This window comes from Gadus morhua, chromosome 10, assembly GCF_902167405.1.
Source record: "Gadus morhua chromosome 10, gadMor3.0, whole genome shotgun sequence".
NCBI lineage: Eukaryota > Metazoa > Chordata > Actinopteri > Gadiformes > Gadidae > Gadus > Gadus morhua.
Genome location: NC_044057.1, coordinates 25,717,446 through 25,740,671, shown reverse-complemented (window position 1 = coordinate 25,740,671; position 23,226 = coordinate 25,717,446). Strand labels below are relative to the sequence as shown.

At 51.4% G+C, this 23,226-nt stretch overlaps 1 protein-coding gene across 1 annotated transcript in view; it reads right to left on the bottom strand.

Annotated features, from left to right (window-relative positions):
• Positions 1–23,226, bottom strand: part of diaph2 (diaphanous-related formin 2) — a gene marked incomplete in the record, with an annotated part of 364,953 nt that overhangs the window by 7,335 nt on the left and 334,392 nt on the right. The window contains 2 exon segments of the mRNA XM_030368457.1: positions 425–517; positions 16,711–16,846. Of these exon segments, the coding sequence (XP_030224317.1) occupies positions 425–517; positions 16,711–16,846 (229 nt within the window).

Genomic DNA, 23,226 nt, shown 5'->3' with positions numbered 1-23,226 from the left:
CTATGACTCCATCTGCGTACGGAGTGACCGGGCCTCCCAACCCTTGAGGACTCTTTCACCGAGCAGTACTTAAGCGTCGTTACGGAAGAGGACCAGGGCCACATGTGTTTCCTAGTTCTGACTTTAATCTTAGAATTCTGACGTTAAAGTCAGAATAGAAAGAGTTCTGACTTTAAACTCACAATAAAAAAGAGTTTAGGCTTTAAAGTCGGAATTCCAAGAAATAAAGTCGGAATTCCGACTTAAATCCCAGAATTCTGATTTTAAACTCAGAACTCCCAAAAAGTCGCATACGGCCCAAATCCACCACGTACGTCTTCGCTTTCCAGCCGCAGGTTCTGACTTAACCCCCCCCCCCCCCCATGGAGGTTGGCGGTTCGGGGGGGCCGGGGGGCCGGAGAGGGACGGGTTCGGCGGGGCTTACCGTTGCGTGGAGTGCGTTTTCGACGGTCCCGGAAGGCGGCGCCGGACTGCAGCGCTTCCATCAAGCTGTCCATCACGCCGGTCTCATCTCCCTCTGTGAGGGAAGACACACAAGAGGGGGGGGGGGGTCACAACCAATATAATCAGGGACACTACATACACACATACACACACACACACACACACACACACACAGGCACATACATATATGCATACATACATACATACATACATACATACATACATACATACAGTACACACACACACAAATACATACATACATACATGCATACATGCATACATACAATACACACACAGATATAAGAGAGTGTTTTATCTGAACAAAAGCTCAGAAGCAAACACCCAACACGTTTAAAGCTGCACCACGGTCAAATCTCCAACATCCTCCGACCTTGGCGGCGAGGCGAGTCCTTTAAAGGCACCTGTCGCCGATGCCCAGACAAACCGTGATTAAGAAGGAGGGCCGCGGTACAGACAGGCGCACTTAAGAGTGCATCCACATTAAGGGCATTGTGCAGGGGCCTGGCCCTCCTACTGAGAAGGGCTCCAGAGGAGGAGAGAGCCACTGAGAGCTCGGCACTCGGCGGCTAATGCAGACGACGGAGCCCGAGAAGGAGAGCTTCCAGTGACGGCCATTGACAGATGCGCTTTCTGCGGCTAACGCAGGGGAGCTAAGTGCTCCTTACCAAGATTTAGTGTGGAGCCGCTCAATACGCTGCCGCTCTATCATTGTTTCATCAATGACACCAAGACGGGTTCTTCAGACGCATTCGCCCGGCCCCCACTATCCCAGACGGAACGCGGCTCCTTGAAACCAGAGAGCCAGCGCTGGGGACTAAAAATGGCTCGAGAGGGAAGAGTGCTAAGAGGGCTGGTGGCGAGGACTGGAGCCAGCCAGGCCCACACAGTGCAGGGCTTGATGGAAAAGGGGTTCAAAAATAAGCTTAGCTCCTATATCTGGGTCATCTATCTTTACTCTTTCATACTAATGAGCCGGTGGGGCACACTCTTTATCATTTTTGTCCGGCGAGGACATTATTTTAAACTGGGATCATTAGCGTGACTTATGGTGGCGCGGGCGACTTGACCATCAATCCTTTTTGCATATGTGAGTGAGTGAGCTCCAGCCCCGGTGTTTACAGTCGGGCACAATGCGTGTTGTTCTTCCCCCACACTCTGCTCGCGGCTAAAGTTGAAAAGGCTCTGGAATGGGGGGGGGGGGGGGGGGGGGGGGCGCGACTGTATCCCACCCGCCAACACTTTCCCAGCGAGCGCGGTGATCAATCTTTTGTTTCTCTCAAGTGCTCAGAGAGAGATGACAGCTGAGCAAATTGAATTCATGAACGGAAACACGTCGACACTGCTACATAATTAATCGGAGGAAATGCCACATGTTTTTGCCGTTGCCGCGGAGAGACATGGATGCTCGCAGCTTCCTCCAGCAACAAAGCCGGCCTAAACTACGATTGTTTCCGCAAAGTAACAAACGTCAGAAAGACTAAAAATAGAAAACAACAGAAAAATAGAAACTTCAGCCCTTGTTTACAAAAAAAAAAGCTGGAATTGCATCTCATTCGTTCCTCAGTCTTCTCAGAGTCTTTCCAAAGAGCTACTCTGAAATCAAAGAAGCTGTTCCGGCTGTGTGCTGTGCTTAAAAGCAATTCTGATTAAATCAAGCGTAATTAGACCAGCTTTATCGGAACAAAACAAGAGCCGAAACCAACTAGTGCTTATCTCAAATTGCAGTGCAACACTTCTGAACATCCAGCTCATCGGGTTGAACTAGCCAGGCGTCACACAGGTGACGCCTGGCTCGGTCCAGAAGACACAAGATGGCGGGGCAGAGCGTGCATCTCCTGCAGCATCACTTCCAGAGATCATTAGCCTCTCCTCCAACACGCTGAGGCTAACTAGGACACATTGGAAGGCAGTCTTACAACTGGCAGAATGTTAAATGGCAGGTAAACATTTATCTACAGCCACCTTGGCACCGGGAACTTTCTGACAGCCTCCTTCCTCACTTCTGTGTTCCTCTTAGAGACCTAGACATCACAAGGGGCACCTGACACTTTGATCAATTTGTCCTACTTCTAGCGCTACCGAAGCACAATTCATCATGTGTAATGACCAGGACTTAGGAGCCATCCTGGACCGGGGTTCAGGGGAAGGGATCGCAGACACAAAGGAGTAAAATGACTAAAATGGGAACCGTGTTCCCAAGTCACCTTCCCGTTCTCCATTAACCATGTCCTATTGGGCCGTGCGGTCCGACCCCAGCCAACCGCGCCTGAACGAGGCAGCGTTTGAGATGATCTCGTAAACCAGGGAGCTCTGAAGGAGCAGGTGTATGAGGAGTCCATTGCCCTCTGATCATGCTGTCGAAAACTACGTTTGTGTGTGCAAAGGAAAAAAGTCTGGTTTAGTAGCGCTGTTCCCGTGTTAATAAAATCCTCTACTCTTCTCTGCGCTGACTGCCGTTCAAAATGGGTTGAATACCTGTCCTTGAGAATAGAATAGTACGAGGAGAAGGTGAGCCAGCACTCCTTAAGAAATGACCACGTTTTGCTAAAATGACTTTCATTGACTTTATTACGCACATGGAAGATTCAATGAGGTGGGACAAAGACGATATACACATATCCACATCAACGGTGTGTCTATAAGGGTGTTCAGCCTACATTAAGTATCGTCCCATAAGTCCCTTACCACAACTTCACGTTCAACATGTCTTGGTAACTAAAACATTGAAACAAAACTAAAGCTATTCATCTCAATTAACATTGCTTATTCAACCCCAAAAAACGATTGATCCTACACTTCACTGTTGTCCCACTGTCAGGCTCCTTAACCCAGCGCAAATATTTTTCAGATTTTTTATTAACAAGTGCGTGTCTCTCTTGGAATTACGCGAGCGGCTAACCTTCCTGCCCAGAGATGTTCCTGGAGACGCCAGGTCCCTCCGCTCACAGGAAATTGCCTTTTAAATGGGTTAAGATGGGACCTGAGCACTGACAAACCCTCCACATGATGAAACACCTGGGCAGGCGAGACACCTCTGCCGATGGCCACGGGGTCGACCGGTGATCTCGTTAGAGCGGCTGTACGAGCGGGACATAGCTCGGGATTTCTCTTTTTGCACGAGTAGGTTCCGCCGTGGAACAGTTAAACCCTTAAGAGCAGCAATGAGGAGGTGGGAGAGTCTGCCTCCGAGAGAGAGGTGACGAACCCGCTCCATATCTCTCACTTGATCCCCGCCCGCCTCAACTATACCCTGCTCCTCCTCCCAAGTATCAAGTAAGGTGTGTATCAAGAGGCTGGGTGTGTGTCTGTGTGTGTGTGTGTGTGTGTGTGTGTGTGTGTGTGTGTGTGTGTGTGTGTGTGTCTGTGTGTGTGTTGGGGGGGGGCTTGGTGCGTGTGTCTGTTTTAGGGCCCGACCGATTCATCGGCCTGCCCATTTAATCGGCCGACTATAGCCTTTTTGAAAATAATCAACATCGGCCAGAAAGTCGCAGATTAATACAGATCTTTTTTTATTTTACTTGAAATGTAATTGGCCAGGAGATACCTTTGCTGTCCACCTTCCTCTGTGCCAAGTGAGAGGGTGTTCAGTACTATTGGCAACATTTATGAGGAGAAGCGCAGCTCCCTCAAGGGAGAGAATGCTGAAAGCTGTGCTTCCTGCACCACAACCTGCCCCTGCTGAAGTGGCAACATCAAGGACTCTACGACTGGCGGGGGCAGGAGAATAGAATTTTTGTTTGGAAAATATCCATATGCTGTTTGCCTCACGCAACACACACTACCTTGTTCCTATACAGTTATCTTATGTTATTATCAAATATTGTTTTCACATATGTTGTGTACAGTTACAAAAAAGTTCTTCTTCCTACACTTTATGTCAAAAGATTGTTCCACAAAATGTTAATATGCTGCTTGCCCCAGCCTAACACATCTCATTAAGTTGCAGTAATTTGATTTCTTTATTTGTTCCAATATGTAAGTAAAAAACTGCTATGTTGTTACCAATAAAAAGAAGTTCCTGCACTAATTGTTTTAGTGTCAATTCTTTTATTTTGTTGACAGTACGATAAGGCTGTATTTGCACTAATTTTTGACAGTAAATGTATTCTCAAACACTCAAAGGTTCTGCATTCAATTCACATATATGTCACAAGTGTTTAAAGTATATTTAAGGGATCCAAAAATACGTTTTATATGCTTTTTCCATTTTTTTTAATAATCAGCCGATTTAATTGTAATGGCAACCGACTGCCTACACACATCAGAGTCCAAGGGCCCTCCATCTGAAACCTCTGGATGACAACGCCGGGCGAGTGAGCAAGAAAAGAGAGTGAATTCTAACAAAGGAGCGTGGGTGATGGGTGAGGACAGAAAGAGAGACGGAGAGTAGAGGGAGAGGAGAAGAAAACAAGAAGGTATTTGTGAGCCTGTAAAGAGTATAAAGAGTGACTTCTGACGGGAGTGGAAGTGTGAGATCGAGGGGAGATCCGTTCTGAACGGGCTTGGGGTCGGAGCAGATTTCATATTCCCAGCAGCCCAGTTGCCAGAGGTCAGTTGGTGTTCTTGTCGTGATAAAGGGCACATTATGTGGTGTTGTGTTAAGACGTCCTGGTTCAAACACAGCAGCCTGTCAATCATAGCCAGGATAAGGGGGTGTCACCCGGAGACGGCTCACCCTATTGGCTCGTTGCACTGGGGCGTTTTAGAACCTACTCGTTCGCTTTATTCTACAGTTCTCAGGCTTCTGTTTGGGCCTGTATGTGAGAACGAGAGAGAGAGAGATAGTATGTGTGTGAGAGTGAGAGAGTGTGTGAGAGAAAGTGTGTGTGTGTGTGTGTGTGTGTGTGTGTGTGTGTGTGTGTGTGTGTGTGTGTTTGCGCGTAAGAGTGTGAGTGTGTGTTTGTCTGTGTGTGTTTGTGTGTGTGAGTGAGTGATTGGGTGAGTGAGAGTTTGCGTGTGGGTGAGTGTTTGCGTCTGTGTGAGTGCATGAGTGTCTGTGTGAGGGTGTGAGCGTGTGTGCGTGCGTGAGAGAGTGGCTGAGTGAGTGTGTTTGTGTGTGCAGGTGTGTGCGTTAGTTACTTCGCACGGCTCATGTCAGCAGTGTGACCTAGAGGATGTGGGAGACCGGTCAGCTGTTTGGGAAACAAAGCTATCCCCGCAGCCTCCACAACACCACCACCACCACCCCCACCACCACCTCCACCACCCCCACCACCACCACCACCACCCCACCACCACCACCACCCCCTGTCCTCATGCTCGACAACAAAGGAGCAGGATCAGGGGGAGTGATGAAATATCCTCCGTACAAAACTGTCCATCACCGCGACGGTTTAGATACAAAACACGCGTGACACGATTTAGCCGAGTTAAAAGAGGCGTCTGTGAAGTGGAATCGGTGGCCCCGCTTATTCTGCTCCCCCCGCCACGAACACCACGCTCCCCCCCCCCCCCCCCCCCCCCCCCGCCACCTCCACCCTAGAGCACCTTGTATCCATCTGAATTCAAAGCCGCGCGGCTTCTTTAAACACCAAAGGCATGGTACTCCTATAATTATGCAGCAGTGTCAACACAGCCTGTTCATAAATTCAATTTGCTATCTGTCATCTCCTCCATGTTCTGCCGGAGAGGGAGAGAAACGCAGGGAATCGATCGAGAGCTCCATCTCTGATGGCTCTCATGCAGCCTTTGTGATTCTTGTGTGCAGGGGGGGGTGGTTGTAAGAAGCCTATCTGGTGTGGTGGGCTTGTGTATAAATGTTTGTCTGGGGTGTAATGAGGAAATGGGACTGATGATATATGTATCCACGGGCGGCGCTCAAAGCAGCGCTGAGATAATGCAAGAAACCCAACGAATGAACCCAACGGAACCGCGATGAGCGGCGTATCATGTTCGAGTCTTAATCAATACCTGCCCCATATTCATGTTCTATCACGGCGTATCAAGGCTTCTCTTTTGCCTCCCACTCTCCTCCACGCAGGGCTGATGAAGAAGCCTCCCTCACCGCTGTCTATTATGCATCGTTTCCCGGCTCTCGGCCCTGCCTGGCCCTCAACGATCGCTTACGCTAATTTGCACTGTGATGAATCTAATGAGAGTTTCCAGGGCCTACATATACTTGATACCGCTGCCAGGGAGCGACCCGATGCCGCCGCTCAGCCAACGGAGCCGGGAGGTCGGGCCGGGGAAACTTTAAGCTCTTTCCTTCCTCTTCTTCTGCTCTCTTTGTGGGTCGGTGGTACAGGTTGTTTTTGAACACATTTGTGTCCATCTGTTTCCCCCCGCACAAATTCACCTGTGCAATTAACCTGGTGCATTAGCCGTGAAACAAAGAGCTCCGGGGGGGCTGGGGGGGGGGGGGGCAGGCTGGTGGGGCCTCGTATGTGTGGCGGAGTGTGTGTGTGTGTGTGTGTGTGTGTGTGTGTGTGTGTGTGTGTGTCTGTGTGCGTTTTTGCGCGCCTGAGCGCATTGTGGGTCCTACGAAGAGGGAGGCTTCACAAGGACCAGGTGGAGAAGTAGAAACTTATCTTTTTTATAATCTCTCTCTCTCTCTCTCTCTCTCTCTCTCTCTCCCTCTCCCTCTCCCTCTCCCTCTCTCTCTCTCTCGTATTTTCTTTCTAACGTACACCTGGTTTCCATTTCCTCTTCACACCTGAATTGAGGCGCATCCTCTCTGGACGTAAACCCCGACACCTGGACTCTTCCCTCCCTCCCTCCCTCCACTCATCCCCCTCAGTGGCTCTCTGGTTCAGATGGTAGTTCTACAAAGTCTCTCTCTCCCTCCCGCCGCCGCCGCCACCACCACCACCACCACCACCACCACCACCATCACCCCTCCTCAGTTCACTCCAGCCTGGAGTTCTCGGGGGCACGGTGGGCAGTCAGAGAGCCTTATCGCCACGGAGAGCAGAGGGCAGGCGAGAGGGAGAGAGAGAGAGAGAGAGGCAGCAAGAAGGAGAGGGATAAGAGAGAGAGAGAGAGAGAGAGAGAGAGAGAGAGAGAGAGAGAGAGAGAGAGAGAGAGAGAGAGACAGTGCCCGAAGGACAGCACTCGTGCACCTGTTAAGACAGCTCCACTTTGTCTTCCTTCTCCGTGTCTCTCCCCCCCCCCCCCCACCGCTCTCTCCCCCTGGTGGCTCGCTCATCCCTGACGGACTACACCGCTGACTCTGTGACCCCGGCAAACTTTATCGACAGGGCCTCAGCGAACAGGGCTCAGCGAGCAGGCCTGCATGCTGCCGGTGTTGTGTTGTGTGGTTGTGTGTGTTTTGTGTGTGTGTGTGTTTATGGTTCTGTGTGTTTTTTTACGGTGTATGTGTGTGTGGTCAGTGTGTGTGTCTATGTGTGTGCGAGCGTGTTTGTGTGTGTGTGTATATGTGTGTGTATCAGTGTGTCTGTTTGTAATGATGCGTATGTGTGCGTTTGTGACGGAGCGTGTGCATGCGCGCATGCGTGTGTGTTTATATTCCGCGCGTATATGCGTGCTTGCGAGGCCGCGCGTGTGTGCGTGCGTGCCGGAGTTTACCACTGGAGTCACTGGAGTCGTTAGAGGAGCGGGAGAGAGTTCGATGCCTCCACAAAAAAACGAAATGAGCTCCTCTGGAGTGGAAGAGAACGCAAATGGACGGGGGGGGGGGAGGGGGGTCATTCCGATTAGAGAAAGACGGATCAGCGTTTTGATTGTTCCGAACGGCCTCACTGTAAGAAGTACATGTGCAGAAGCCATTCACGTCCCCCTTAATCGAATCAGAGGCGCTCCCACATCCACCCGGCCCCCCCTAATGGCCGCCGCTCACCGCTGGGCCCAGCGTGGCGCCAGGGGGGCGACCCTTAATGGAGGGAAAGAGGACGGGAGGGGGGGGCCGGGATCACGATTACAGGGGGGGGGGGGTTCCATTGTGTCGGCCGAGTGCGTGACGCACCCGGGCGAGTGCTTGTGGCGGATGGATGAGTTGACCACTTAGAGGCCACAGCTCATATCTGGAGGAGGGGGGAGGGGGAGGGGGGAGGGGGGCGTGAGGGTGAGGGTGATCGTACACACGCACGTGTGCAAGCATGTGGCGGAAGGAGAGGGAGAGGGAGAGAGAGAGAGGGAGACAGAGAGAGAGAGAGAGAGAGAGAGAGAGAGAGACAGGGAGAGAGAGAGAGAGGGAGAGAGAGAGAGAGAGAGAGAGAGAGAGAGAGAGAGACAGAGAGAGACAGAGAGAGAGAGAGAGAGAGAGAGAGAGAGAGAGGAGACAGAGAGAGAGAGACAGAGACAGAGAGAGAGAGAGAGAGAGAGAGAGAGAGGAGAGAGAGAGAGAGAGAGAGAGATGAGAGAGAGAGCGAGAGAGGGACAGAGAAGGAGAGAGAGAGAGAGAGAGAGAGAGAGAGAGAGAGAGAGAGAGAGAGAGAGAGCGAGAGACAGAGACAGAGACAGAGAGAGAGAGAGAGAGAGAGAGAGAGAGAGAGAGAGACAGAGACAGAGAGGGTCTAGTCGGACGTCAGCGAGGGACAGATGAAAGTGTATTAACCGTCGCCGCGGCGATTTGCATGCGGCGGCGGTGGCGGCGGAGACGAAAGGCCCTGAGATGGCCCGGATAGCGGGATGCATGAATAAGTAAAACAAACAACAACAAAAATAAACCCTCCATCTGGACCGCAGCTAGCGGCAGACGAGGCGCGGAGGGGCGCTTCAAATGGTAACTGATGAAGGGGGCTGGTGCCCGTGGTGGGGGCGGGGGTAGGGCGGGGGGGCGGCTTATGAAGCGACTGTCACCTTCCCCTCCATCCAGCTAAAGCGCTTCTGCCCACAAGTCCCCCCCCCCCTCCCCCTCGCCATCTTAACCGGGCTGCACGCTTGGCTAGCCTGTCGGCTAACGCGGCCTCTCCAGTCACTCTCCCCCCAGGAGACGGGGGGGGGGGGGGGGGGGGGGGCGGGGGGGGGGGGGGGAGGAGGTTGACACACTTTCACTAGCAGGGAGCACATGGGTCAACGTGTGGGGATTAAATAGGTCGCTGGGGGGCAGGGGTCGGGGGGGGGGGAAGGGGACTGAGCGCTGGGCGAGGGGCTTGTCCACTGGGCAGCGGGTTGATGAGGCGTGCGGCGAGGGGGAGGGGCCTAGCGGCGCCCCCTTCGGGGAGGGTCGGACCCCCGGCGGGGGGCTCGGTGTCTGCGTCTCATGCGGTCTCGTCACGGACGACATGTCGTCCGGGAACGCTGGCTATAACATGTCAGTCTGCGTTGTTGTTTGGGTTGTCTTTTGGATGCTCGGTGGAGACATATGTTCTAAGCATGACGTGTGTGTGTGTGTCGGCGGGGGGCCGTGCCCCTGAGGGTGTACATCCCACCCTCCGCCGGTGGAGCAGGCCGGGACAACGTGTCTCTGTAGATCAGGTAGTCTGGAGGAGGCCGCCCGACAGACGTTGGCGCTCCGGGGGAACGCTGTACCAGGCGGCCTGCCCAGTAAATGTCCTCCTCCTTCGGGGATTAATAGAGCACTCTGCGTCTGAATCGTACCGATTCATCCCGTCACCTGACTCACTGACACTCTCTGCCCCCACCCCTCCAGAAGAGGCAAACCCCCAAATCCTAACCAGAGATACCATCTCATCCTCAGCGCGGTGAGTGTGTGTGTGTGTGTGTGAGCATGAGTGTGTACGTTTGTGTGCGACTGCGTGTGTGTGTGTGTGTGAGAGTGTGCCACTGTTTGTGTCTGTGCGAGAGCGGTGTGTGTGAGTTTGAGTGTGTTTCTGTGTGTGTCCATGTGTGTGTGTGCCTCTTTGTGCGTCTGTGTGTGTCTGAGCGTCTGTGTGTGTCTGAGTGTGTGAGCATCTGTGTGTGTCTGTGTGTGTGTGTGTGAGCGTCTGTGTGTGTCTGTGTGTGTGTGTGTGCGCTCACAGTGGCGGTGTGGTGTCTGGGGATGCTAAGTGGATTTGACAACGGGATTAGATACTCTTTTTGTGGTGAAATTAATCCTATTTGATTGACTGCAGAGTGAGCGGGGAGGGAGTGATCAGAGAGTGAACGGGACTTCCCCCCGGAGGTGATTGTGTTTTTCTCCTGAGAGTGACGGTGGGTGCGCGACGGTGACGAAGACGAAGGCTGCTTTATATTCCACCAACCGGTTGAACTGAATTAAGAGGGGGCACGGGGAAGGGGAGCGAAGAGGAAGAAGAAAAGCCAGGAAGAGGAAGGGAAATAAAAACTGAAAAACTGAGAAGTAAATGAGCAGAGATAGCAGAGAAACGACGAGCGACAGTGAAGATATATGGAACTATATTTACTATAGATATCGCGGGTGAGCTGTCCTTTCAACAAAATGTTTTTGAATTTTATTCAAGAAAACCTGCCTGTTTCAAATTCAAAATAGGAATTGCAAACTGTTGAAACAGCCACAAGTGACGGCAACAAGTACGCGCCAGCGCCGACAGGACGTTCCTCAACACTGTGCTATATCTCCACTTTGGGGCGGCGTTCACTGACGCGTCGTCGCCTGGTTTATGACAACCCATTCAGAACCACCCTGCGGTCTTGCAGGATGATAGACGATCGCATTGTGTCAGCCCCATACTAACAAAAAGTCATTTCACAGTAGATAACGTGGATTAAATCCTTTATGCAAATTGTTTACGCAAGATTCCTCCGCTCACACCGCCGCCTCCTCCCCCCCCCCCACCCCCATCTCTCCCCCCCTCTCCCCCCCCTCTCCATCTCTCCCCCCCTCTCCCCCCCTCTCCATCTCTCCCCCCCTCGCCCCGGAGCCGGGAAGCAGGAGCCGAGAGGCAGTCACTCATATTTTGTCTCCCCTCATCGCCTTGAGCGCGATCCAGATTTGGAGAGCAGATAGCGCGCAATCTAATATGCCGTTATTTATTAGAATGGATGCACTGCTGCAGATAGAGCCAGCGCCCTCCATTTTGCCTTTCAAGGTAATGATGGAAATTCGCCATCCGTTCCTCACAGGACTCCCAGACGCGTGTATTCTAACCGCCGTCCGGCCCCCCCCCAAAGACGTCGACATTTTTAAGTTGCACGGCTACTATGTCGTATCGCGCCCCTTCCTTTCCTCACGGTGCGTCGCAAAGCCCCCCGACAGACAAGACGAGGGGCCTGACGGGATAGAGGTCCGACGGGCACTCTCCCAGACGTACGGCGGTGACTTCAGAGGGAGAGCCGCTCAGAAACAGCCCAGGTTCTGTGACGACGAGCCCGTTGTACACCGAAGAAATAAATGCACGGGGGGGGGGGGGGGAGGAGCATCGGAGCGCTCGCTACTTTACATGCGAACGCGGTGCGTCTTTGCTTGTCATACTCTTTATCAGGCGTGTAGGTCAGCCTCCCCCCCCCCCCTGCCCCTTAGCGTTAGCTAGGCTACAGAAAACCCTGCAGCCCCGGTCCAACCATTCCCGCTTTTATCTCCGTGTTGTTTTGTTGTGGCTGTCTTCTTCCTCCAGATATACCTGTCCTCCACACAATACATCACCCTTTGCTGATATTGTTTGCCCTGTCTGCCTTCGTCGAGATAGAGCGAGCGAGAGAGCGAGAGAAAGAGGGAGGGAGGGAGCACCGGCCGGCCTGGGTAAAGGTAGACAGCCGACCTTTCCCGCTGTACATCCATCTGTCAGCGTTATTATTTCGTTCTGTTTGAGATTTTATTATCACCACCTGCACCGAGCAGGTAGGCGGCCCGTCCGACCGGCCGTCTCCGCGCCGCGGCCACCGGCGTCAATCTAGATCTGTGTCCGTCAAGCTCTGACAGAGTGGAGCGAGCCCCCGTCACTCACACTGAGTCAGACAGGGTGTGTGGGCGGGGGGGGGGGGGGGGGGGGGCACCTCTCCATTCGCTTTAGCGTGACATGCTAATGGCCACCTGAATTTGCACAATCTGCATTTAAGAACAGCTGTCACTCCTGCTTATCTCATCGGCACCGGGTGCAAACACGGGCTAGGGGGGAACACGAAGGCAGCCAACATAACATAACCTAACCTAACAAACAAGTAGCTTTTTTATTCTATATTAGCACTTAATGTACACAATTATTGTATATTGTACGTCCTTGCACTGAAAGATAGTACTTAACGTCGTGTAGTATTTTACCCTAGCTTTTTTGTTGCGGGGAACAGGTTTACCTAGCAATAGTGGGTGCTTGGCACATGGTTCTATGAACATCCTTACTGTACCAACAGCGAAATATAGTTGTTGTTTTTTCTTCTGAAAAATGTACTTATATTTACTAAATGTAAATATAATGTTACGTATATTCTGGTCCTTTTCGCGGTGCCCACAAATCTGTTTGAGTTTCTCTGTTTTTCTGGCGGCTGTCCGCATAGCTATCCGTGTCAACGGGTGCAAGTGGTTGAAGAGGTTAATTCTGGAATAAAAGTTAGCGGTAACGTTGTTGTCGGTAGCTGAGCGCTCCTTGCAAAGCAGCGGCGAGCTGCATACAAGGCCGGCCGTGAGCCTCTGAAAGTACAAGACGCGTTTCAAAAGGAATTCCACCTGGTGCTGCCGAAATGGCACACTCATCTGAATCAAACGGAGAAATACAAATATGACATGATACTCAAAACTAAAACCATGTTCCCTTCAGCCTGTGTGTTTAGATACTGTTTTGCTCGCTACGGACGAGCAAAAGAAACCATTGCACGTCTCAACACGACCAGGGATAGTCTCTCCTCTCCAAAAACGTGTCCACAAAATAACAGTTGGGTCCCGTCCTCGCGGTGGATGTCGGCGGGCTCGCGGGGGCGGGTCCTACCCGTCCCCGCGAGCCCGCCGACATCCACCGGGAGGAGGGGACCCAACGGCCTGACTCCCCCTCCACTGGGCTGCCCGAGGCCCGCCCCGAGCTCAGCCGCTCCGACCGGCAACACCGCGAGATGACGCGTGGCGGGAGGGGGACGTTTGCCCCAAGACGGCGCCCGGTGAGCGCCCGGCTCCACAGGGTTAGCGCCGGCCGCTGGAACCATCGGGCCCTGTTAGCGCGGCCGGCGCCACCGCCCGTGGCAGGGCTTCATGTGTCACCGTGATGAACGCGCCGCTCCGTGACGACCCGTCCCGGCGTATTAGCGACGGACCGATTCTTTTGAAAATGATGGGGCGCTCGTCTCGGCGGGGCGTGCGACAACACACGCTCGCAGCAAAGCTGCGGCGGCGGCACGATGGATATCCAACATCTGGCCCGGTCCGAGAGCAGAATGAAAATCCACTTAGAGAAAATTAAAACAAATGGGGGGAAAGCGCTTAACGGCGATATAATCCAGTTCTCACATTAGCATTACGCCCCGCACATTAACAATAATAGATGGGTTTGCTGTGTTTGTTTCCATAGATCTACAACAACCTTTCTGTGTATCGGTCAACCCTTTGAGACGCAGTCTCCCTAGCTCCCTTCCGAGTAGAGAAAATGCCATTTTCCTAAGCGTTTTTTTTGTTGGATGAAAACATTTGTCTCCTCTCGCTACACCGCACACCCGTATGTCATCCTGGCCCCAGCTAAATGAATTAAACCCTCATTAAATATGCATCCCATTGTTAATCATTTGCATGTGGGGAGGATTAGGTCTCAATTTGTGAAATGACTTAAAATCCATCCCTCTATAAAAATAGCCCTCTTCGGAGTGCGCCGCTCTGCGATCCAGACATTCTCGTACGTGCGTGTCTAAATCCATAAATCTACCTACAAGTTATTTAGGGGCCCGCTCAAACAATAAAAGCATATGTCCGCTCCATCTGTCAGTCGGTCATGGATTAGTCCAACCTGAAATGCTCAATTCAGGTCAACAGTATAATCAATAATTATGCTCCCCACTTTTAAAGCATAATTCCTGGCTTAAAATTAAAATAATGAAAGCTTAAATAACGACTTAATCAAGCCTAGGCGTCCATTAAAACCATTTAGCTGGCACTCCTCATTAAGGTGGAAAGTGGGGAAATGAGGGCTTTTTTTAATTAATAAACAATGTTTTTAAAAGTTGCCACCCTTCGTCTTATTCTGGTCAACAGCAACCGAAAACACAGTTAATGTCAACCGCTAAATATTGATGTGAGAAGCCCTCTCATATAACGACTCCTCAAATAGCTGCAGTCCATATAGGATTTTCAGCAGTCTGTCAGTGATCTCTGTTGGCTACCAGAGAAAGGCGGAGGAGGGGTGGAAGACTCTTACACACAACCCTCAATTTGAGAGGAGAGGAGAGGAGTGAGAAAACAGAAAAAAGAAAAAAATACCCCCAGAAAAAATAAGGAAAAAGTACCAAGTGAAAAGTGAAGATAAACTAGATAACCTGCACGTGCGTGTGTGTGTGTGTGTGTGTGTGTGTGTGTGTGTGTGTGTGTGTGTGTGTGTGTGTGTGCGTGTGTGTGTGTGTGTGTGTGTGTTTCTGTGTGTGTATGTATGTGTGACAATGTTCATGTGTCTGTGTCTGTCTGTTTCTGTGTGTGTCTGTGGGTGTGTGTTCAAACCAAAGGCCTGAGAGCAGCAAACGAGTCCGACGGGTGACAAAAACAAAGGAGCAACTCCTCCATCTTTGATGAAGAGAGTGTAGTTGAGGAAGAAAAAACGCAGACTCCAGACCTCAAATGAGCTCCTGCTTACAATTAAAGGAGTGCATGTTTGAAAGACCCCAAGGTCGTCACGAGAGCAGTGGAGCAAACAAGGTGGCGGGCTCCAGAACCCTCTGTCGGTTGTTCTCCCGGACACGTCCGCTGTCACCCCCATGTTTTATTCATGCAGAGCGTATAATGGCATTCAGAAACCCAGATCAAAATCTGCTCTGGCAGAAATATTTAATATGATACCTACTTTTATAACCCCTCTCCATCTGGCAAGACAGAACCAGAAAGCAAAAAAAACCTCCTTGGCTCAGCCATGCTGAATTATTGAAAGTGAGGCTTTCAAAGGGGTCATTGTTAGAGAGAGACAGACAGGGAGACAGACGGACGGACGGAGCGACAGAGCGACAGCGAGGAGGACATCAAAAACACCGCCGCGAAGAAGACATTGTGCACGCATCAATTATTTGGAGTTTTGTGACGCACTCGGGAACGTCTTGTCACATTCTCCGGCGTCGCACGGAGCCGGCGAGCGGCTCTGCGGTCGGCCACCGCTGACATTTAGAAGCCGGAACGTCGGGGAAAAATTCCCATATCGTGTGTCAGAGGGGAAGAATCGGAGGAAGAGCTCCCCCCCCCCCCCCCCCCCCCCCCCCCCCCCTACAGGCCTGAAGCCCCTCGTCAACGACGCTGGCGTGAGAAGGAGCAGAGACGCATCGTGCGGTCGAACTCTCTGGCTCCGATCCATCGCGTCCGGAGGACCGCGGTTCACGCCGATCGATCGGCGTTCCTACGGCAACAGCGACCGAACGGAACAGGAAGACCCCGTTTTGGTCTCAAGGACTCGGAACAATAGAAACATGGCGGGCGCCGCCCGCTACTTTGTGGGGTTGAGAATCCAGTCGGAACAGGAAAGTGAGGAAGGAGAAATCACAAATAAAGCCGCCGCCGGCTGCGCGACACAAGTGCTTATTTCATGCTGATTCCAGGAGTCCAAAGATAGACGGATCAGCGGCTCAGGCCCAGCCCTTCAGAGGAGAGCAGCCAGACTTGTAATTTGTCATCTTAACGTAGCTATTTTTAAATGTTCCCCACATCCGCGTGTCTCTTCGTGTTAGGCAACATCATTTGCTGCTAATACGGGCGGCAGGATCATTCCTCGTGGCACTTTAAATTTACCTGGGTGATTTTTAAAAGCCAGCGAACCGCGGCTAATCAACGTGAAAACCGCCACGGCGGAGAGCGACGGGTATTTCCGCCCCGCTCACGGAGGATGTTCCACAAATATTCCGGCTAAAAGGAGCATAATCTCCTTGTTCTTTGAAGGCACGCTATCGACCCAGGGAATATGTGAAGGAATGCTGCACGGCTGAAAAGATGACATAACACACTGCGACAGACACACACACACACACTCACGCACATGTACACATGCACAAATCCATACAAATTCATGAGGACACACACACAAACAGTTTTCCTGCAGAGTTCAAATGAGTTTTCCACGAAGCCCCCATACCAGGTCCCTCTCCTCATGCTCTTTCCCTTCTAACACCCCCATGCCTCGTTCCCCCCCCCCCCCCCTGTGTGGTGGAGGAAGAGGAGGAGAGGGAGGAGGAGGAGGATAAGGCACAGGAGGAAGAGGAGGAGGAGTAGGAGGAGGATGAGAAGGCACAGGAGGAAGAGGAAGAGGAGGAGGAGTGGCGTACCTTTGTTCATGTCAATCAACTGCTTCTTCTTCTGCTGGCGCTCCTGCTTCTCTCGCTCAGCTTTCTCCTTCGCCAGCTTGGCTCTCTTGATCTTCTCCTCCATCTCCCTCTTCTTCTGGTTCTCCTTCACTGCATCCTGGAGGGGTAGGCACACACACACACAGAGTACACAGGGAATAAGAATTTCTCCTTGCTACTGCTTGCCATTACTGTCCTGGTATCTTCACAAGACAAACAGCTTTCAGGAGGGGCAAACCCTCAGCAGATTCCCCTTTTTACTTTTTTGTATTTTTTAGGTTGGGGCTTGATCGTGTGAGCACAGCTTGTGGAATAAACAAAATCGAACGTAATATACGTGGCGGCTTTTTTTTATAATTTTTTCACGAAGTAGCGTATCACATGCAACCCACCACCGATAGCTACTACGGCGGTTAAAGCCGCGACGTTGTAAATAATGCATGGACTCGGCACGTTGCGCATTAAAAGGAATGTATAAGATGTTAACTGCATCTCTCTCTCTCACTCTTCCTCTCCCGCAGGAAGGAGGTGGGCTCAGCAAATAAACAAATAAAAGAAATAAATAAATACACATTGCTTCGTTTATTCCTGTTTTATTTACTGCCGTGCCTGGATATGCAGACCAGGGCAGACTGCAGGGAGATATGGGTCACAGTGCTCTCTCACCGAGAGCCGAGAGAGACGGAGGTGAGCCCTTCTAACCTCCTGCCCCCGCGTGCTGGGGGGGGGGACGACGACGCCGCGAGAGGAACACAGGAACACACAACGCCGCCGAGAGAGAGAGAGAGAGAGAGAGAGAGAGAGAGAGAGGGGCACAGAGAGAGAGAGAGGCACAGAGATACAGAGAGGGGCAGAGAGTGAGCGACAGAGCGTGATGGAGGCAGAGAGAGAGAGATAGCATGAGAGACAGAGAGGAAGAGACAGAGTGAGAGATAGCAGGAGAGATAGAGGAACAGATAGAGACAGAGAGGGAGAGAGCTCTGGAGGACGACTCGGCCACATGACCTTTAGAGGCGGGAAAAGGTTTTCTCACCTCAGGCCTGTGGAGCAGCCCTTGACAGGTGCCGTCTTAGTGGTGTTTTGCTGTTATGTTATCATGTAGAAGCGTGTGTGTGCGTGTGTGTGCGTGTGTGTGCACCTGTGCTTCTAGTGTCTGCTTGTGCATGTAGTGTTAGTTTGCATCTAGTGTTTGCATGCATGGAGGAGCAGAAGAATGTGTCTGTCAAGCCGTATATACGCACATAAATACTTGTTTCCACTGTGCGCCCCTCGGCTGAACATGTGCAATAGCATATACCTTGTACATTGTGTATTTCATGTTTGTGTCTGTGTGTGTGTGTGTACGTGTATGTGTGTGTCTGTGCATGTGTGTTTCTGTGTGTGTGTGTGTGTCTGTGCCTGTGTACGTGTGTGTGTGTGTGTGTGTGTGTGTGTGTACGTGTGTGCCTGCATGTGTGTGTGTGAGTAGGTGTGTGTGAGTGCATGTGTGTGTGCGTGTGTGTGTGTGTCTGCATACTTGTGTGTGTGCGCGTGCCGCCCCGCCCGTGTGTGCACTGTCCCCCCATTGCCGTAATGAGAGGCGACACTAGGTTCCCATGCTAATGCCCCGTGGTCGTGCATGCGTCGTGTGGCTTTGGAAACTGAGGGATTATTGGAGGGGGGGGGGGGGGGGGGGGGGGGACTGTGGGGCGGTCAATAGCCCCGCCTTTGATCCTCGTCCAAGGACACCCACCCTCTCCGTCACCGCGTCCTTGGACAGGGTGACAAGGAGTCTCTGTCCGTGTATGTAGAGTTTTACACACATTAACGGCCGACCGCCTCGAACGGCTTCACCGAGGTCGTCGGAGGAGGGCGCGGCCGGGGAAACGCTCACTAGCGGACGGACACCGCGGGCACTTCCTGTAACGGTCGGCCTAGCGTGCGGCCAGTGGAGACGGCCACGCACAGGGCGCCGGTGCCCTGTGTGACACAGCAGCTGTTGACTAATGCGTTTCACGCACTTTTCAAAAAGGTATTAAGGAGAATCATCTGCACCGGTCACAATTGATTCCTCCATTCGTGGCGCTGATAGGATTGAGTTCCTGTTTTGGTAATGACATTACAGCAATGCTCAATATCTAGAACGTAACGCTGGAGATTAATTATGCTTGTTGAAAAAAAAAAAAAAGCCTGCGGGCGAAACTTTGTCCAAGCAAACTAGGAATCCTAACTGTAAACATGGTTACACAACATCGTTATCTCGCTGATCAAACAAATGCCACCGCTAATTGGATTGGCAATAAACGGAGGCTGCTTCTTGGTGGCATAGTGTACCAGAGCAGGTCCCACAATGAAGGGTGTTAAACCAGCACGGTATATGAACCTTCACGGTAATGTCTCCAGGCTGCCATCACAGTCAGCTGCAAATTAAGATAAAGATGCAATTTTCGAACTATGATTAGGCCATGGAAATGTACCTCTCAGATTAAACATCTGAAATAAAAATATGTATTTAATGAGAGGAGATAGGCACCAAGTCATACAGGAATTAAAGAAAATGGTTGGTCCAAGACCAAATAGTGCATAATGGGATATTAATCCATTTGTCAACAGTGTTGACAATTGATTTGTCCATTAAACTAATGGCAGGGTAGGTAAAAGCCAGAATCCAATGATGGCATCTAAAGTATTGCCATGCAACTTCAAGATTTAGAAATAAAAGAGATTAGAAAGTTTCTGCCTGTCCTTGCCGGCCGGTGTGTGGTTTAATTGTCCTTGAATGAATCGAAAAAGCTGCTTTTAATGTACATCTCCACAAAATGCAGCTCTCCGAATAGAAGCATTGGAGAAAACCATGTTGTTCCTCAAGAGACCTGGAATTGCCTGCACATATTTTGAATTAAAAAAATGCAATCAAAAAGTGTTTTACTTTGTATTACCCTCTAGCATTTAATGCTAAACTGTAGTGTGACAAAAAAAAAATAACAGCCCACCAGGAAGGAAGAGTTCTCCTCTAAAGCCTTGAGAAATAGAGGGAAGATTTCCTCCACTCAGGGCCTCTGGTGGGTCTGATACCAGGGGGGGTGATGAGGACTCCTCACCAGGTCAGGAGAGCCAATATCGCTGCGTAGCCCACGGCTCGCGTCTACCTACCAGGGCCGGGCAACTTTCTTTCCCCCTCTCTCCCCTCTTTCCATGAGTTCCGCCCGTTAAATAATTCATGAGGTGTGTTTTTCTGTCTCCCTGACCCTGGACAACACATCCCCGGAAGCAAGGCTTGCCAGTCCCAGAACAGACGTGTTTACCCGTGGTCCATGAGGGAGCCATGACGACTCACACACTCTCGGTTGCACCATCTTTTTCCGGACCGAAAAAAAAAGACTTTCATTCGAATTTTTTTACAAACTCAGCGGCTCTTAGGCTTTGAGCGGCGAAACGTGTTTATTAACCATCTGCTCCGCTGTGCGACGGGGGACCGCCGCGCGCTCAGCTACAGGACGTCATGGGGAACAGACTGCGGGACTTCTGATCGGGGGTGTACCCCTCCCGTTGTCGAGGAGGTTATCCGCCATGTTTACTAGAGATATTACGATACCACTTCTTTCCCTCCCGATGCCGATACCTGAACTCGAGTATCGACCGATACCGAGTATATACTGATACAGCATCTAGCGTTGTGACTACTAATAGCATATGTTCTTATTGAAGGGCTCTCTTACGATGACAGCAATATATAGTCGGTGCACTTAGTGTCGTTTCTACAGAATTTAAAATCGATAATTATAATAATATATTTGTATTCTTGTAGATAAGCGTCCGTGCATCCATGTTCCTCCGAATTGTTAGCTCGAACGCACGGAGGTCGGAGATGACGTGTTTCCCATTCCGATTTTCCACCTCCGTCCGTTAACGAACGCAGCATCACTCCGTAGTGTTGCTGAGGTTCTCTGCCGGTGTAGTAAATGAGCTAGTCATGTGATGATATTGGATCAGCGCTTAGACTTGCGTATTCGCCGATTCCCGATACTTCATTTTAGGCATTATCGGGGGAAAATCCGCTACTGGTAGCGGTATTGGAACGACTCTAATATTTAACGTCTAATTCTCCTTCTTATCAACTGTAAATTTGTTGGAGGGAAGTCAGACGAGCCGCTGTGTCCCAGGAGGGCTGGACGGTTCTCAGTGTCACAAGAGTCCCGCGCTTTGGCTTTTAGCCGGCCTTTGAATCCCAACGGGTGCATCATCTGGGGATTAGTTACTGTGAGGGGAGAGGAAACACAATGAGCCTTTGGCCTCTTTAAGTGGAAACACAAGGACCCACGCACACATCCACACAAGTTCCTCCAGACAGTCCTTCAGATACAAACACACGGACCCATTCACACGATACTCTTTCAGACACTTTACTCACACACATATACCCTAAGACAACCACACACACAAACACACACAAGCACACCGAGCCAACCCCAGACACAAACAAACACATACACACCCTCAGACAACCCCCCTCCCCACACACACACGGACCCACAGACAACAAAACAAGGACCCATGCACACACCTATACAAGTTCCTCATTACAGTCCTTCAGATACTAACAGATCCACCTATTCACACCGACACATATATACCCTGCGACAACCACACACACACACACACACACACACACACACACACACACACACACACACACACACACACACACACACACACACACACACACACACACACACACACACACACACACACTAGCTGTAGCTCTGATCTTCCTGATGCACTATCTCCCTGCTTCACGTTTTCGGGCGCGGGGTCCGAGGTCTTATTAGAAAGTCTCTGGGTTAACGGGCAAGGCGGTTGGCTCATCCCAGCCCATCTGCTCTGCTTTGATAACTCATTAATGCCCAGATCCCCCCCCCGCCCTGCCCATCCCCATTACACATATGTGGCCTGCGATTGCGTTTCACTCACTCTCTCTCCCTCTCAGCTCATGTCTGCCGCGCTGAATGGAAATGAAACAAACCTGCTTGACTCGTGAAAATTTAATAATATTATTGGGAATCAAATAATATGAGCGGGGAGGGGGAGAGGGAGGGGAAGGGGGGGGGAACATGGGGAGGGAGTGGACCCAGCGGGGGGGCGGGCTGCAGGGGGGGGGGGGGGAGTTAATGAATTCTCTTATCAGTTCCCATTGGGCACTGGGAGGCCGGCCTCCTCAGTGCGTTGCCTCAAATGTCCCCACGCCGCTCGGCCGCGTTAAGCCTCTGCTTTCCAGTAAAAGTAATTTGGGGATGTTCTGATGGGAGTTCGGCAATACGCCGGCGGTTGTTTTTTTTTTCCGGTTGCCGTGGATACGGCAAACACTCGACACTAGCTGTGCTGTCGGGTGAAATGTTCGGAGAGCGGTCCGGCCGCGAGTCCGACCGCGGCCTCTGAACGAGGCTCTCGCCCCCGGGGAGACCCATGTTCTTCCAAATGCCAGGGTTGAAAGTGTGTGTTTTGAGTCCGAGATGTGAGGGATTATTTTAACATTTCAAAAGGTGTTCTACACTCCAGAGTTAAGGCGTTTCCTGATCCATAACGGCAGAAGGCGCCGTTCACCTCAGGCTCTGAGTCCAATTACATACGCTGAGAGTCAGCTAATAATTCACCTAATTGATTCGATAACGTCTATAACGACCGAATCGATGAACCGTCTCTGTACAAAACAAACGAGCGGCTGATTGTATCATATAATCGTAAAACAGAGTCGGCTCATTAAGAACCGCGCGCTGCCATACATACAGAGCTGGTGATGATGCAGGCAGCCGATTCTGTATCTGTTCTCCACGCGTACACGCTGTATTTTAACGTCGACAGTGTTGACTCTGGGCTGTGTGCTGGAATCCATACACCATCCGGCTAATCTATAGTGAGCGCCGAGTGTGTGGGAGGCGCAGGGGGTCAAGAACACACGCAGAGAGGGTTTTAACCTACAACACTCCGTGGACCAGTGGAGTAGAGTGTGTTTAGGTCTGTGCATCTACCAGGGAAGCAGAGAACCGTTTATTAATACGGAAATGATAAGCCCGACACGGCTCCCTGTACGAGGAAAAGGCCGAAAACTAAAATCAATACCACTAACTTACGGATATCGCCCGCTTATTGTTTACTTATACAACAGCTCACAAAAGCATGTTTCACTGTATATCATCCCCAGCTATTTGCTTGAGAGGCTAATAGATATATATTTATTTTTTGGGGGGGGGGGGGGGGGGGCTGCCTCTTGAAGGGAGGGGCCAGACTCCTGAAGGGAGGGGCCTGACTCCTGAAGGGAGGGACCAGACTCCTGAAGGGAGGGGCGTGTTACTGGCCAGAGCTCTGTGATCAGGGGGAGGGGGGGAGGGGAGGGGAGGGGGAGGGGAGGGGAGGAGAGGGAGGGTGGCAAGGAAAGTAGAGGAGGGAGGGGAGGGAAAGGGAGGGAGGGGAGGGGGGTGAGGAGGAGGGGAGGAGACGAGAGGGGGGAGGAGGAGAGGGGAG